Source organism: Phocoena phocoena, chromosome 16 (assembly GCF_963924675.1).
Source record: "Phocoena phocoena chromosome 16, mPhoPho1.1, whole genome shotgun sequence".
In the NCBI taxonomy this organism is placed as follows: Eukaryota; Metazoa; Chordata; class Mammalia; order Artiodactyla; family Phocoenidae; genus Phocoena; species Phocoena phocoena.
The window spans coordinates 77033426-77051031 of NC_089234.1; the positions used below are offsets into that span (position 1 = coordinate 77033426).

At 43.3% G+C, this 17606-nt stretch overlaps 1 protein-coding gene across 1 annotated transcript in view; it reads right to left on the reverse strand.

Moving 5' to 3' along the window:
* Positions 1–2331: 2331 nt before the first annotated feature.
* The window catches only part of EDARADD (EDAR associated via death domain), a 53057-nt gene continuing 37782 nt past the window's right edge, over positions 2332–17606 (reverse strand). The window contains exons 5-6 of the mRNA XM_065893934.1: positions 14842–14887; positions 2332–2714 (exon numbers count right to left, since the gene is read on the reverse strand). Of these exons, the coding sequence (XP_065750006.1) occupies positions 2332–2714; positions 14842–14887 (429 nt within the window). The remainder of the gene's footprint in view (positions 2715–14841; positions 14888–17606) is intronic.

Genomic DNA, 17606 nt, shown 5'->3' on the forward strand with positions numbered 1-17606 from the left:
CCGCACACTGCAACGAAGACCCAATGCAGCCAAAAAAAAAAAAAAGATAAGGAGCATGCTTAGCTCTGCCCACAGCTAATCCACCTGAATTCTGTGTCTTAACGTTTTTGATCCAACTCAGATAAGTTCAGCTAACACTTATTAACAAGAGCCATGTTCAAGAAATCTATGAGGATAAATTCTGCCTAAAGTCAGTTTTGAAATTGAAATGTGAAGTCTGGAATTTTGGAAACATGTCCCACAGAAGCAGTGCCAATAGGGACTAGTGTCCCCAATTCAGCCCACAAAAAGCTGTTAATTCACGAATTTGTGAAGCATACAACTGTCCATTCTACAGAGCCTGATCACCAACAGTGTTTCCATGAGAAAATTTTGATCATTTTCTGGATTTCTAGTCGGGGATGTTAGGAACTGGTTCTTTTTTTTTTTTTTTTTTTTTTTTTGCGGTACGCGGGCCTCTCACCGTTGTGGCCTCTCCCGTTGCGGAGCACAGGCTCCGGACGCGCAGGCTCAGCAGCCATGGCTCACAGGCCCAGCCGCTCTGCGGCATGTGGGATCTTCCCGGACCGGGGCACGAACCCGCGTCCCCTTCATCGGCAGGCGGACTCTCAACCACTGCGCCACCAGGGAAGCCCTTGAGTACATCTTTTGATAAACCTGACACATATCTGCTAAATCTGACAAGACGAGCTAGGTGTGACTAGCACTGACTGAATCAGAAGTGATGAGTAAGCCTCTATAGTAATTTTGCAAGTTTAGCGTTTACGTTTGACCGTGAGGCTGACTATATACCAGCAACCTCATAAAAACTGCTGTAACTGCTAGTGGGAAAAAAATGTCAGTGGTTTAGGAAACAACTTTCTTTTGAGTTAATCCTAATCTCCCTTGTACTCCAATCAATGTCATTCATCATTTTTACTTAGTCAGGGATTTAAACAGAATCCTCCCAAATTGGACAAAGTGCCTTAATTTTCTAAACCTAAAGCCAAAACCAAATAGCACTTCTATAAAATCGTCAAGTAAACCAAGGCTTCTCTCTCCCTCCCCCTGCCCACCCCCCAAACCTAGAAAATCCTCTCTAATAACAAACGCTCCCATCCACACCACCTTCCACAGTAAACCATCAAACGAGAACAGGGGATAGTCTTTGGACCCAATTTTTCACTTGGTTTAAAATCCTTTGAAATTTAGGTTTTAATGCATAGCTTCCTTCCCAGTATCACCAGTAAAGATATCTCTTTCTTCGCTAAACTGCTGTGTAGTATTATTGGGCCCTGTTTTAAGGTGGGGTAGTAGGTGCTAGACGGGGTTGCATTTCACCCACAGGCCAGGTAGTTTTTATTTCTTAACTGAGCTTTCTCTCGGGGGTGAAACACTCAGCCTGATATACAAGACATAAAAGTAAATATTAAATTAATTTTTAAAAAGCCAAGGGTACCGAAAGGGCCTACTCTTTTTTTTTTTGCGGTACGCGGGCCTCTGACTGCCATGGCCTCTCCCGTTGCGGAGCACAGGCTCCGGATGCGCAGGCTCAGCGGCCATGGCTCACGGGCCCAGCCGCTCCGCGGCATGTGGGATCTTCCCGGACCGGGGCACGAACCCGTGTCCCCTTCATCGGCAGGCGGGCTCTCAACCACTGCGCCACCAGGGAAGCCCCGGGCCTACTCTTTGTCAACACCTTTCCCATGGTCCTTATTACCCTGCTAATTCCTGACTCTGTCCTCCCAATCACCATCGGTTTTTGCATTTCTTTCAAAACCACTCAGGCAAAGTCCTCTTTGATAGTGCCCAGATTATACAAGTATTTGAATAAGAAAGATGGCATGTGTCCTGAAGAGTATCACCACGCGATGCCAGCAGCCTGTGAACTCACCTAAGTACTTTACAACAAAAAGAGTAACAGACTAAAGGGAAACTTCTCTCTGTGGTTTCCTTCTAAGCTGTGGGAGTGTCATTAATCATAAAGGATCTTGTGGATGATGACTTTTAGTTCTGAGTTCAGTCTTCAGTTTTTAAGGGAGAGGATACTTTTATTTTCATCATGGCATGAATCCACTCTGACTGTAGCTTTGGCCCTGGTCCCTATAGGAGCCTACAACATATTTTTCCCAATTCCAGATTCAAATATTAAATAAAAACAGATGTGCAAAACTAAAGGAAAATCCGCCACCAAAAACATACCCTACCCTCCACAAAACCACCAGCTTTGGGGAAAACTAAGGTCCGCTGTCCCACATCCTTTGCCTAAACTTAAAAAAGAACAGATTCACATTGCCCCTTAACCTGTGCTCGGCTCAGGGTCCAAAGAGGCCGATGAGAAGGAGCTGAGGGCTAGAAGTTCCTGGGGTGCTCTCCACGCCCCCTCCTGGGCCATTCTTCGTCCACCCACCTGCGCAGGACCTTCTCCACATCGGCCCTGTGGTAGAGCCGGCAGAGCTCCATCAGCTGGCCCACCGTCCTCTGACTGTTCCGGAGTAAGAACTCCAGGGTGGGGCTCTGGGGCCGCTGCTCCAGGAAACACAGTTCATCGTAGGGCATGCCCCACTTGCTTGCGAAATTCCTCCAGTTTTTGACTGTTGGGTGACAGGGATCCAGCTTTATCCTGATCACGTCTAGTAAGTCCTGGTCATTGAGCAAGTCGCTGATGGTGGGGGCCAGGAGCAAGCAGGACGAACAGGTACAGTTTTCCGCGCAGGACGCGTCCTTGCTTATATCTGCGGGGACAAACGATACGGTCCACGTGTCAGCAAGAGGCCCAAGAGGCACGCTCATCTCTTCCGTGCTCTACTTTCCCGCTGAAAGGTTCATAGCGTCAGTGTAAGTACAACAGCGCATCTTACAGAGATATTTCAGGACACTCATTTCTACGTACTCACCAATAACGTGTTCTTCTTTATGGCCAAGGATGGCTGCTTTGCGGAAGCGGTGGCAAGATTTTATAAAGCCAGTTTTCCTTGCTTTCTGAGACTCTCTGTCGCCCGGGCTGTGCATCTGTGAGACTGCTGGCCAGACGAGGGCCCCGAGGAGCAGGGCTTTCTCCGTGGGCAAACTGCCAGTCCAGGGCTGTCGGACTCTCCACCCTCCCCCCTTCCAAGTTACAAGTCAGCCCCGACAGCTTCTTAATGCCAAGCACAGCATGTGAGGGTGTAAAGGATTGCACAATTCTTTAAAAGGTCTTTAAAAAAAAAAAAAAATGCACACACCCCCCAAACTGGAATATCCACTCCATATGCGTATTTGAAAATGAGTGATAATTGATAATGCCAGAAAACGTACTTTTTAGATTTATGGCCACCTTATCATGTCTTTGCCTTTATCTCTGGTTTTCTTCACCCATGGGGCTGCCTTTAAAGTGGAGCCAACACCCTGAGGTGTGCAGCAGGTGGGACGAGTGGGTGGCTTTGAGCTCAGCCTCAGCAAGAGCAGCCCCAGCGCGGAGGAAGGACAACCTTCCCCATCGGTAATCTTTGGCCTCATGCAGTACCCGGCAGCATGTTAGCAGGAGGGTGCAGTTAGTAGGTAAGTCGTGAGTAGGTCAGAGGTCAGAGGTTAGCAGGTAAGAGGCAAACCAGTTATAGTAAGATTGTAAGCAGGGTCTGTACAGCATGGCAACCCAAGCGACTTAAAATATGCAACAGCACTGGGTCTCCTGACCCCTCTGACCTGGGACATTAACAGCCAAAGGTGACACTAGAGATCACTGGCTTGGAAAATTCTGGGAGGTTATGATGACCTTTTCTACACTGAGCCATGTGGACTTCCCAATTTAGGAAAGTAAAGAATTCAGAAAAAGGGACTCACTTTGGTGACTGTAAAATTGAGAACCAGCAATTTTGGGGCAAGCACACAGTAAAAGATAACAAGAGCCGTGAAAATTATGTTCATTCTCTTTGGCCTACTAATGTCACTTCTGAGAATCCAGCCTAAGGAGATCATCTAGAATATGTATATACACGAACACTTTAATGAGTTTATTCATATTATCCATTTTTTTAAAAAAACAGTTTAAAAAGTTAGGGGACTAGTGGAATAAATTATTGTGCTACTTGATGGGATATTATTTAAGTAATTATGAAGACTACGTAGCAACCTAGAAAATGCCTGTGCTCTCACATTAAGTGGAAAACGCAAGATGTGAGGAATTTATGTACTCATTACAACTATGGAAAAAGTCTCTGTTAATATTACTATGGAAGGAAATGTACAAAAGTAATAATAGCTGTTGTGGTTAATGTGGTAGGATTATGTTTCTATTTTCCAAACTTTCTCTAGTGGTGGTGTATTTCTATGATAACTAAAACAATGTATTACATTAATAAATATATTGTTTAGCACAGAGAAGGCTTAGCAGTGGAGTGACCCTCCTCTTTGCCAAGCTTCACTTACGCCTTTGAGCCCACCCCTTACTTCTTTCCCCATGATTTGTTTCATCAAATATCTCCTTGCCTTCCCCTCATCTCCAGCCACCCAACTCTACTGACTCTCTTTCCTTCATCTACAAATATGTACAGGGCTCCTCTATCATAAAAAATAAGAACCTCAAACTGCCCTCTTCTGGCTTCATAACTCACTGAAGTGACTTTCTCTTAACTCTAATTTACTGTTTTTATAAAATGTATTTATTTATTATTATTCTTTTGCCCACACCACACGGCACGTGGGATCTTAGTTCCCTGAGCAGGGATTGAACCCGTGGCCCCTGCAGTGGAAGCGTGGAGTCTGAACCACCCACCAGGGAAGCCCCAATTTACTATTAGACTTCTAGAAGGAGAATTCAAAACCTGTTGCTTCCAATGCCTCATCATGTTCTTAATCTTCACCTTCTTTGGCTTTGAGCAGCATCTGACCCAGCCTAGTTCTTGGCAAACCCTGTAGAGACTGGACCCAGTTCCCTGCACCGCAACTGTGGGCCAGAGTCCAGTTCTGATGGGGTAGAAAAGTCCAGAGAAGCAGATCCCCACCTGCCTTTGAGGATCACCCAGACCTCCTGCTGCTGCTGACGCCCCCATCACACCAGCTCCCCTTGGATTTGGCTGCGTCTGGAACTGGGCCCAAGACTCTTTTGCCCCTTTGGACACTGTCTATTGCACTGCAGGCTGTGTTTTCCCTGAAGGTTCCTTCTGAAAGCCAAGCCCCACATCCCCAGGCATACCCTACCATGTCCTAGACACATCCCTTCTCTTGTCAGCCTGATATGCTAAGATCCCAGCCTGTCTCATTGCTGAGTCCTTGGGAGTTCCAAGGAAGCGCTCTAGCCCTGTTCTCAGCCCGAAGTTTTCCCCTTCCACATTCTCTCCCTTTGGTCACCTTCTCCACTCCCAACAACCTCTACAAAACTCTCCCACTAGAATAGAAGACCCTTTCTTTTTGCATCTGCAGGACCCAGTACAGCCCTCGGCATATAGTAAATGCTTAACCAACGTGGCCTGAATGAGTGAATGAATAAATGAATGGTCAGCCCTGCCCACTCACTTGGGCTCCAGAATTGACTACTGGAAAGCTCCTCTTGATGTTCAGAAGACATCTCCAACTCAAAGGACCCGAACCAGTACTTAAATTTCTCCCGCTATGCACCCAAAGCACCTCAAGTCCCCTATTTACACTCGCAGTTCCCCAGCATCCTTACAGACTTCTCTCTATCCAACCAGTTACCAGGGTCCCAGCCTCCCCTGGAAGCTCTCCACACCTCTCTTACTATTCCCTGTGAATTCCTTGAATATATAATCTGGGCTCCAGAGAAGGGGGACTACTCAGTTCCCTGAACAGACAACCTGTATTCTCCTTTTGTTCAAAGGTTAATTAAATGAAAAGAAAAAAACTAATATAAGCTCAGTGTAGAACATTTAAAAATTATATACAATTGTGAATTTTGTATACACTTGAACATTTAGGGTTTTCCCATATTTTCATGACTATGAGGAACAATTTGATGCAGATCCTTACATATAAAAATTTGGGGGCTTCCCTGGTGGCGCAGTGGTTGAGAATCTGCCTGCCAATGCAGGGGACACGGGTTCGAGCCCTGGTCTGGGAAGATCCCACGTGCCGCGGAGCAACTAGGCCCGTGAGCCACGACTACTGAGCCTGCGCGTCTGGAGCCTGTGCTCCGCAACAAGAGAGGCCGCGACAGTGAGAGGCCCGTGCACCGCGATGAAGAGTGGCCCCCGCTCGCCACAACTAGAGAAAGCCCTCGCACAGAAACGAAGACCCAACACAGCCAAAAATAAATAAATAAATAAAAAAAAAAAAAAAAAAAAAAAAATTTGGGGCACATCTTTAACCATCTCACCAGTAATGGGATTATTGGGCCAAAAGTTACGAGCATTTTTAGGCTATCAATGCATATACGCTAAATTGCTTTCCAGAAATAAATGCTGTACCAATTTATACTCCAAGCAGAGAGCATAGTGATGGTGCTTATCTCACTTCACTTTTATCAGCACCAAATATTACTTTAAAAAATCTTTGTCAGTTGCATAGGTGGAAATTAACAAAGATTTCCTCCATGCCTTTTCTGGTATTTTCTCTCTGATCAGTTATCGATCTCTCTTCCTTCTCTCTCCCTTTCACTGGACTTCCTCTAACTGGACTTCCCTTCAGCTACTGAACGTCATCCATTCTATAAAACCCACCTCAGGGCTTCCCTGGTGGCGCAGTGGTTAAGAATCCGCCTGCCAATGCAGGGGACACGGGTTTGAGCCCTGGTCCTGGAAGATCCCACATGCTGCGGAGCAACTAAGCCCGTGAGCCACAACTACTGAGCCTGCTCTCTAGAGTCCACAAGCCACAACTACTGAGCCCACGAGCCACAACTACTGAAGCCCACGCACCTAGAGCCTGTGCTCCGCAACAAGAGAAGCCACTGTGATGAGAAGCCCGCGTTCCACAACAAAGAGTAGCCCCCGCTCACTGCAACTAGAGAAAGCCCACACGCAGCAACGAAGACCCAATGCAGCCAAAAATAAATAAAACAAATTTATATTAAAAAAAACCCCACCTCAGATACACCCCTTCATGAAATCCCCCAGCTCCTGCCTAGAATGCTGTCTCACCCAGAATCCCATCATTTTGTTTGCATCTCCTGACTCTGCCTTGCAGTGAGATATTCTGTATGGTTTTTGTTGTTTTTATTCCTCATTTACCTTAAATGCCCTGAGAACAGATCCATATCCTTCTGCAGTATGTCCCACATCTTACAGTTCTAAAATGTTGAATTACATTTACATGTAATATAGTGAGAGTTATTCTTCAGCTTCATTAATAACGGTATACAAAGAAATAAGACTTTAGCTGCATGGTGGGACAGAAGTTTACTTTAAAAAAAAAAAGAACTATCTAATGGTGAAGGTGGTTTTGCAGTAAAAGGGGGAAACTGCAATTTTCTTTGCCCTTATTTAAAGGTAGGGTCAAAATAATATTCTGTCAAGTGGAAAAGAAAGCAGCTTACCAAAGGGTATGTATAATTCAGTTTTTGTAAAAATAAAATAATACAGTCATTTATATCCACATAAAGTATATGTTATGCACACATGCATGGGCATAGAAAAAATCTGGAAGTACACATAACAATAATGTTAACAATGGATATTTCCTAATTTTCTATAGTTACTGTGTTTATTTGGCTACTTAAAAATATTTTTTAAATGTCACAGAAAACTAAAGTAGGATTTACACCTCTAAGTCCAGAATTAAATGTATTAGTGTGTGAAAGTCAGCTCTGTATTACCTTCATAAGACTCAGGGTTGGCAATGTTTTCTCCTTTAGTGTCAAGAAGAAGAATGAAAACATCATTAAGCGTTCTGTGAAGCTCCTCTAAGCCTTCTAGTGTATAAGAAGCTTCTATTTCTTTGAACAACTACATAGACTACAAAATTATCAGTTTGTTTTAAAATACATGATGTGTCAAAAAGTCTATTGATGTTTTCCTTTTGTATTTTCAATGACACAAATGCTAAGCCATTTAGTGAACAGGAATCTACCGAAACTGCCGACAGTTGTGAATTTAAAGTTGCCTTTTAGAATCATAAACTATAATTAGCTCTCTGAGGACTTCAACAGAGAAACGTGTTTCTTTTCCCATGAAATACATTTTGTCCTGCCCTGCTATAAACACCTATCATGTAACAGTGCACATGAAAGGAAAGATTGGGTAATGCCTTGGAGAAGAAACAATTGTGGAGAGAGACAGACTCAGGACCAAAGGAGTTTTCATCAGAAATGGGGGGAAATGGGATTATTATTTGATGCTTCTCAATAGCAAGCACAGGGTGGCTGTACGGCAGAAACTCAAAAACTGTTTACTAAATGAATGAATGAGAACTGTGCTTTCTCCTCAGGAGACAAGGTAGGTTTCTTACGACTGTCTGATGAATTTTAGGACCTGAAAAGAGACTTACTAGTAAAGGGAACACAACGTTGCTGATGTCTGCCGGCAGTTAACAGATATGGTGGAAAACAGAACAGAACTGGTCTTCAAATACAAAAAGACGGATTGATTCTAGATTTGGGGGGAAGGAAAGGAGAGTGTTACTGAGAAAAGAGAAGTTAATTATGTATAAAAATTCACTTAGATTCTCTACTAAGTAGTGTCCTCACTTGTCATATTTTGACACGGGTATTTTCCACCAATGCAAAACAAGAATGTTATTACACCATTAATTTATGATGACTTCTTATTGTAGCAGCCAAAACCCTGGAAGGACTTGCCCTCTGTAAGTTCGGTTTGAGTACTGGCTTAAACTAAGGAAGAGTTTATCAGCGGAGAAAGGGCCAAATTTCTCAGCGATTTTCATCACCACAGTAACTGTCATTTATCAAATGCCTAACGTATAACCAGCCCTGCACCGAGTCCTTTACACACATAATCCTGAAGTATCCGATTCTGCATGTGTATCAGATGGGGCCCATCAAACCCCGGTGCTCCAGCTTCCCAGAGCTTGACTGCTCATGGCACTTAACATCCATGGACTTTAGATTCCTCATCTATCAAATGGAGATGATAATAATTCCTATAGCTCATGAATTAAATGAGATAAACGACGTGAAAGCATTTTTGTCAAGTCTTATGTAAATGTTATTTAATGATGTTAGGTTTTACATTTATTTTTTTTTAAGTAGACTGGAAAAAAAAGAATCCCCGTGTCATCTGGCCTCTGTTGACACCTCCTAGCTCACCACCTTTCCTACTGCTCCTCACTGCCTACACTTGTCCCTAGAACACTAAGCTCAATGCCGCCTCAGGACCTTTGCACCAGCTAGTTCTGTCCCCTGGAGTCCTCCTTCCTCAGATCTCCAAATGGCTGGCTTCTTTGCATTATTTAGACCTTGGTGCACCTTCTTAGCTAAAGCAGCATCCTTTCCCTGCAGGCAAAACCCATTGTATTCATTTATTTTCCTCAAGGCCCCTACCACCGTATGAAATTACTTATTTGGGTTTATTGTCTGTCACTCCCAACTAGTATATAAGCTCCAAGAGGAAAGAGATGTAGATGTCTGATGTCACCACTTCATTACAGGCACAGAGTAGGCACTCAATAATGTCTGCTGAGTAAATCAAATGAATGAAGAATGGGACACAGAGAAACAGCCAAATTAGAAACCTCTGGGCAGTCTATGAAGAGCTATCTAGAGATTTTCAGACGAACTGAAAGTTTTTTAGTGCTGAGTATATATAAGGCAGAAGAAAGATGACTGGTTGCTATGGAGACAGAGTACACTGAGTACCACAGAGGTTATCCCCATAAGCTTTAGAGACGTGCCGACCGACTGTCAATACAATCGACACCGTGCAGGTGTGCAGCCTGGACAGGTTACTGAGCTTGCTAACGCCACGGCCTCCCTCTCTGAACAGGGAGAGCGATACCTATTTCATAAGGTTGTTGAGAGGATTAAATGATATCATCCCTTAAAGCCTCATCCTAGTGCGTGATAAGTATGCAACAAAGAATTAGTAGCTGCGGGTAAGGAACATAACCAACAGACCTTTTTAAAGCAGTGGTTCTCAATCTTGGCCAAAAAATGGAACTCTCTGACCTCCCTTACCCTGCCCCTCCTGCAGAGATTTACAAAATCCTGATGTCTGGTGCCACCCACGAGATCTTTACTTATTTGGTCTAGGGTGCAGGCAGGACATGGGAATTTTTTTTAAGCTCTCCTGACAATTCTAATGTGTAGTCAGGGTTGAAAACCATTGCCTTAAAGACATCTACAGAGTAAGGTCTTAGTCAGAAGGGCCTGCCAAGAGTAGATTTTGGAATGACAGCTACTTCTCTTTGAAAGATACTGTGTCTGCTTGGTGATTAGGAGTCTGTGGATAGATAATACTTCCCTACGCTCACAAGCAGAAGAATGGATTTTCCTATGGGGCTTTTTTTGCCCCTCTCCCCTTATTCTTCATCCTCTCTCTCACACACACTTTACACCAAACCTTAAAGAAGAGTTCAGAAATCAAGCATGTTCATCGACAAGGTATGTCTCTGTCATTTAAAGCAAAGTAAGAAACAGTTCGTGTCCAATGATGCAGTGTCTAACTCTCAAGTTTGAGGCTGGCAGGTTACAATATGCTGGTCAATTAACAGTTAATTGGAACAAGATGCAGAATTCACAAGGGTCATGACTGGTTGAACCTAGAAAATGGCTTCAGTCAGGATGTCAGCAGTGGATCACAGATTGACTTAATATACCTCCCTGCAGGGGAGGTGCCGTTTTATCTTGTACGTCCTGGCTTTTCAAGAGCTATTACCACACGGGTGTTTTCCTCCAAAGCGCTCAGTGCCACTGCTGGCTCTCAGATTGTTTATAATAATGCTCCTCATGGTAACTAGGTCTTGAGTTAGCTCAAACAATTAAACAGTAAACATTTTATATTGGCAGCTTTGCAAACAGCAAGACATCGTGGTTCTAAAATAAAATAACTCTCTCCTAGGTGTCTATTAATTATGAGATTTGGAAAATACCAAAAGTGTCAAACTACAAATAATTCTGCAGTTATGTTTGTTAAGGGTGTCAAGTCATGCTTTTTTCTGTGTGTGGCATCCGATGTGGTTGGAAATAAATATATTTAAAATGCCGGTTTACGGCTTTGAGAAATCACTGGGGTGCCCACATACCACACGACTCATCAGAGGTAGTTATTTGATATGAGCTGGAAAATTATGAAGAATTATTTTTATCTACTAAGAAACTGACCCAAGGGCTTTTGGTGGGTGTTTGATCTCTTAACCAAAGGGAAAAACAATATGGTTTCATTCTCCCTCTCTGAAATACCCTTTTAAGAAGACATCAAGTTGCTAACATCCCTGGGGAGGCTAACTGACAAACTGGATGGATCCCGGCTAGTAAACCACGCAGGGCATTCTGTCATCAAACAAAACTGGAGTGTAGAAGGCACGTTTAAAAAAAAAAGAAACACACATAAGAAAGGACCCAGGTTAAAATTCAACATAGAATTTTACATAAATTCTGAAATTATGTGACACAAGCATATTTACTAAGTGTCACTTTATGGACCTAATTTGAAAAAAATGAAAATCCTATTGTACATTCACTTCTATGGGGAAATTAGGTTTAGATTAGGCAAGTGCTGAATTATACAAGGTCGTCAGAAAAGTCAGTCTTGAAAAACAGGTAACTGTGGAGAATAGATGGGGAGGCGGGTCACGGTCCGGGTAATAAATACCGCCACCAGAAGGGAGAACAAGAAGAGGTTTTTAACTTTACTATTTGGGAGTTTTGTGGGGGTTTTTTTGTTTCTTTTTATAACTGAGGCTTATCCCTTTAATGCCCAAAATGTTTTCATTTTGAAAAATTGCCTGAAAACATTGTAAAACTTTAATGTCTCCTGGGGGCTTGCTTCTGTATTCAACGGTTCCACCCAGGGGGCTTTGCTTTTCTAGTAGTAGCTGATTCTGAATTGTACTCTTATTCTTTCCTTGATTACAAACTGTCATTTCTCACTCTGGTCAATTCCCTCCTTCTATCCTAGAGCCCTCCGTTCTCCCCACATTCCTTATCTTAACCAGATATAAACTGGATTGCAGGTAACTAAGGTTTTCAAATTGCAAGAATTAAATAAAAGCCAGGCTCTGAGTTAAGGCTTGACCAAGGGCCTGATGCGGGGAAAGCAGCAAGCTTCTGGGAAAGGTGTTTCAGCGGCTCAGAGGCTGACTCTGTGGGAGTCGGGGTAGACCTTGGCTTTGTTCCAGGTGGAGACTCTGAGCTGGAAGCCTGACCTTCACCCCCATGTGTGACACTCAGGTATTCAACACGTGTGCTACACAGGCGATGCATCTGACCAATAGAGAGGCAGCCTGGTCTGGTGGGGACGCGAGTGTTGGGTCTGGCCTGGGGCTTGACTCCCACTTAGGACCTATGTGATGGGCACCAGCCACGGAACCCAGGGCTACTTCTGTTGCATCCACCTGGTGAAGAAAATAACTGGACCCACAGAGTTGTCATGAACGCTTTTTTTTCTGAGTATATCTGTAAAAGTGCTTGAAGGGGGCCTGGTACATGGCAAATGCTATATTCGTGTAAGTAAAACAATAAGATAAATCTTACTTAGGTGGCTACTCTCATTCAAAGAGGAAATATAGGGATCTGCTTTTGCCCTTTCTTCCAAGAGCAAAGCCAATAAGTCAATGTCTCTCATTTGCTTGTTTATGGGAAAAAAAAACCCAAACCCAACCAAACACCTGTACACTCCTCTGGGCAAAGCACCGTGCTGGGTGGTACAGCTGTTGATTTCAGCAGTACAATTTCTGCTCTCAGTAATACTTGCTATCACTGTGAAAAGTTTATTCTCTTTGAAAATCTTCCAAGTCATTTTTTTTTTTTTTTTTTGCAGTACAGCGGCCTCTCGCTGCTGTGGCCTCTCCCGCCGCGGAGCACAGGCCCTGGACACGCAGGCCCAGCGGCCATGGCCCATGGGCCCAGCCACTCCGTGGCACGTGGGATCCTCCTGGACCAGGGCACGAACCCGTGTCCCCTGCAACGGCAGGCGGACTCCCAACCACTGCGCCACCAGGGAAGCCCCTTCCATGTCATTTTGACACAGGTAAAAATTTTTAGAGACAACCCGAAATTTGATTACTCTATTAATGACCTTAACTCATAAGTGTCTTTGAACGGTTTATAGATATTCCTAAGCAACTTACTTGATTCATTCTCATTTTAGCTGACGTTTCACATTAGAATGCAGGGTGTTAGTCTTTAAAAAGTTTAAATGTAGATTTTTTTTAATTAGAAAAGAAGTATGTGCTTGTCACAGAAAATCTAAAAACTCAGGTGAACATATGGAAAAAAAATTTCATGTTCTCATCACCCAGGCCCATCACAGTTAGCCTTTTAGAGATTTCCTTGGTTATTTTACCACGTACTATATGTATTTGCCTACACTGGATCATTTGTTATATATACATTTGTATATACAGATTAAAGTTCTGGGGGTAGATTTTTCTGATACCCACTCATGTTAGAAATTTTTAAAATACAGGATAGTGAAAAGATTATTAAAATTGCCTCTGCGTGTATGCAAAGATGCTTTCCCCTCCTCTACCTCACTCAGCTAGGTGCTTCTAATTTGAGCCTGTGTCTGCTGCAGTATTTGTGAAAGAGGGAAAATTAGCCGGTGGCCTTAGCCTCTAGTAGGGGCGGATTCTGGTCCAAAGAAGGTGAGTTCCACTGGGTGCCTGGATGGGACCCCAGACATTGGGCCTGTCCCATGAAACCTGGTGGGTAAGCGCCACCGGAAGTTCTCCCGGCCCAATTTCTCCTGGATTTCTCTAATCACAGAAGGACAGTAGCTGAACTGGAACCAGAATCCCAAATTCTGTCTTCCAGAACTATACCTTTGTCATTTGGCCTCCTTAGAGAGCCTGGCACACAGGGGGTCTTTAAGAAATAAAAATCTGTTGCATGACAAAAAACCACCTGGAATCTCACCACCCAGAGATAAAACTGCTGCTAACATCATGTTTCTAAGGAAAAGAAATTGATTATGCACCACAAGTTCTGATTTTCAGCATTGTTACCTGGGCACAGCCTGGGATTGATGACAGATTATCCTACGGCTTTTATGAGTCACCAACCTTTCCATAAAAAAGAAACAAACCAACCCCTGATGAATCGGGCCATTCAATATGTGCTCTGAAAGATATTTTAAAATGTTGGTGAGGTTTTTTTTTCCCTAATTATTATTTTGGTAGCTTACTTTAATGCTCACTCCATATTTTCCCCATGATTAATTAATGAGGAATCTAAACATTGCCAAAGTTTCTGTCTTACAATAAAGAATAAAAAAGGCAGCGGGGGATGAGGCAGGGAAGACAAATTTTAAATGTTTCTTGGTTAAACACACTAGAAGAAGAAAACGGTGGGCACCAGCACATGGTCTAACGTCAGGAGGGGCCCCTTTGGCTCCCTAAGTGCCAGAGGAGGGAAGCGGGCAGCAGCCGGCTGAGCAGCCCTTCCCACGCTGAGTCGGTGTGCCTACATCCCATTGTTCGCTTGCACCTGCCAAAGTTCTCCGCCAACAATGTGGCTCCCAGAACTCAGAGGGAGGGAGGGTCAGTTCGACCCTCACCTGATCCTAAACCCGTCCACTTGAGAAGCCTGCTGTACCCCGCCCAAGCGAAGGAGGGTTAACACTGAGAAAATACTCTCTGAAGGCTTTTGTGAAATTCTGTAAGATTTCTTTGCACTTCACTGTGGTGTGTGGTTGGAAAGTTCCTCTAGTGTGTAATACAGATTTTGAAAGTTAATGATAAACATCTCAAATGATCTTGAATTTAGCCACACTAGCTATCACTGAAGCCCAGATACCTTTAGAGTCAATCATTTACCTGAAAGGGGATCTCCAGTACTGTCTGGAAAGCCATTTTCTTCTCCCTTAAAAAACAAAAAGCAATCTTCGTTAAAACCATACCCATATATGATTGGAGATGCTATCAATTTTCCAATTTAGTTAAATTTCCACCAAAAACTGTGGGTGGGGGAAGAAGGATGGATCTCAAAAATGGTATTTTAATGGGTAGTAAGGCAGACAAAGAAAGACAAATATCATATGGTATCACTTATACGTGGAATCTAAAAAAATGGTACAAATGAAGTTATTTACAAAACAGAAATAGAGTCACAGATGTAGAAAACAAAATTATGTTTACTGGGGGGAAAGCAGTGGGAGGGATAAATTAGGAGATTAGGATTGACATATACACACTACTATATATAAAATAGGTAACTAATAAGGACCTATTGTATAGCACAGGGAACTCTACTCAATACTCTGTAATTACCTGTATGGGAAAAGAATCTTAAAAAGAGTGGATATATGTATAACAGATTCACTTTGCTGTACACTTGAAACTAATACTACACTGTAAATCAACCATACTCCAATAAAAACATTTTTAAAATGAGTAGTGAATGATGTGTCTCTCCCTAGAATATAAGCTCCTGGAGGGCACGGGCCCTTGCCTATTTGCTCTCCATGCTGGATCCTCAGTGGCCAGAACAATGCCCAGCACACAGGAGACACTCAACACATGTTTGTTAAATGAATGACTGTCCTTATTTTAAAAAAAAGTATAAGTGCACGTAACAACATGCTACTGTTTTTTGTTTCTTTTTTAAATTTCACATTATGGACTATTTCCGTTATTTTATTTCCTATTTACTATTCGTTGGGCTTGTTGTTTGTTAGTCCAGGTTATAATTCTTTCCTGTATCTATTACACTTTTTAAGTACCTATTACAAAGCAGCAAAGAGAAACTTAAAAAGCAGCGACAATCCCCTTGAGAGGTAATTGCGTTTCTGCCTGCCTGAGGTTCCATTTTTACAACCAAGGCCATGTTACAGGATATACTACCTGGAGGGATTTACCTGATCTTCTTGTAGGGTGTGTGTGTGTGTGTGTGTGTGTGTGTGTAAGGGTTTTCAATGAAGTCAGCAGAGGAGACTGACCCTAGTATATGTCTATGTTAACTCCATCTTTATAAAACTAAAATCTCTCAGTAGCTAACAGTACCCCCTCCATCCCTAGTATTGCAGAAGTAGCACTAAGAGTTGGGTCAAAGCCCTGGGTGTAAGTCCACCTGCACTCATAACCTCAGGCATGAGGTTATAACCTCACCAGCACTGGCTTCTGATCCCCTATTTGTATATTGAGGTGGCTGATGGATTCGCTTATCGCTAAGATGCTCCACATTCCCAGGTCTCTGAAAGTTTCACCCTTAATGATGTGTTAACTCCCTGGTGTATCAAACATTTTAAACAGTCTCTTCCTCTTAACCTCCTAAGAAGCCCTTCTCCTTGCTCCGAGCTCATAAATGCCCACGTCTCGGCATTGCATAGACACTGGTCTAATTACAATCCTATTTTTTTTCACACAAGAAGTATTCCTATGTCTTACCAGCTAGGTTTTGTCCCCTAACTCATCTCAATACTGTTTTTGTTTGAGTCCTGCTCCTTCCCACTATCCTCACTAGTACAAAAAGCAAACGGCTCACCATATGTATATACAGTTTGTAAGAGTTTGGACAGTTTTTAAAAGAACAAAAATTCCTCTCTGCAACTTTTTACTTCTGCAAGGCGAAACCCAGAAGCTCCAAGATGTTAAGGCCACTATTCATTATTCACCCGGTCGTGTGGAGACCTGCCTTTCAGCACCTGCGCGGCTCCAGCAGGACCAGGCAGGCTTGCCCTCCCATCAGCACCGTCACGGTTCTGCTCACTGAATTGGAAACTTGCGCGGAAGAAGCAAAAACAGGACCTTCAGTGTCGAGACACACAAATGTTAACACTTGACAGATTTTTGTGGTACTAACGAGGTCCTGCTAAAACATGAACTGTCCTTTAAGTAAAGACCATATTACACGGCATATCTGACTTGATTTCTCATCATCTGGAGAAAATGTTACCAAAATCAGTGTCTGGCCAGACTCATCACCCTGATGTAGACGAGGTACATGACTCAGAATTACTTGTGAAGGTTGATGGGGACAGAATTTAGATCTGTGATCTCTATTCTTGCTCTGATTATTATGTTATGCTACTTTTTAGGTTAGTGTTGTAAGAGTGAAATCAGAAAAGACTGATTTTTGTGGTTTTTAGGGTCTTACTGAAACCTCATTCATCACCTCTTTTCTGGGTAGCTAATAGGTACAAGCTCCTTCAGGGGAATCCACCTACAAAGATAAAAGGACCTGAACCCTTAACCTCAAGGCCTGCCCTCACATATGCTGGGGAAACAGAGTCACACACGAGTAACTAAAATACAAGGCAAAAGATGGTGCATTTCAATAGGGAGGAACAGATCAAGTCAGAGGGCAGAGGTTGCTTCCAACAAAAACACCCAGAAGAGCTTTCTTCGAATCAGAGGCATCTGAGATGAGCCTTGATGAGGGTCTGGAGAGTGGGGACGGGGAGGAAAGGGCATTTAGCCGGAGGTCCATGTGAGCCCAAAAAGAAATGGAAACAGACGGGGCCCCTGTAGGGTGTTTTGTCTGAAGCAAAGGCAGTGAGGGGGTGACAGAGGGAGATGAGGTGAGAAAAATGGGCTGAGGCCTGAAAGCCAGTCTCAGGCGATGGAAGTCACTGAAGGGCTCT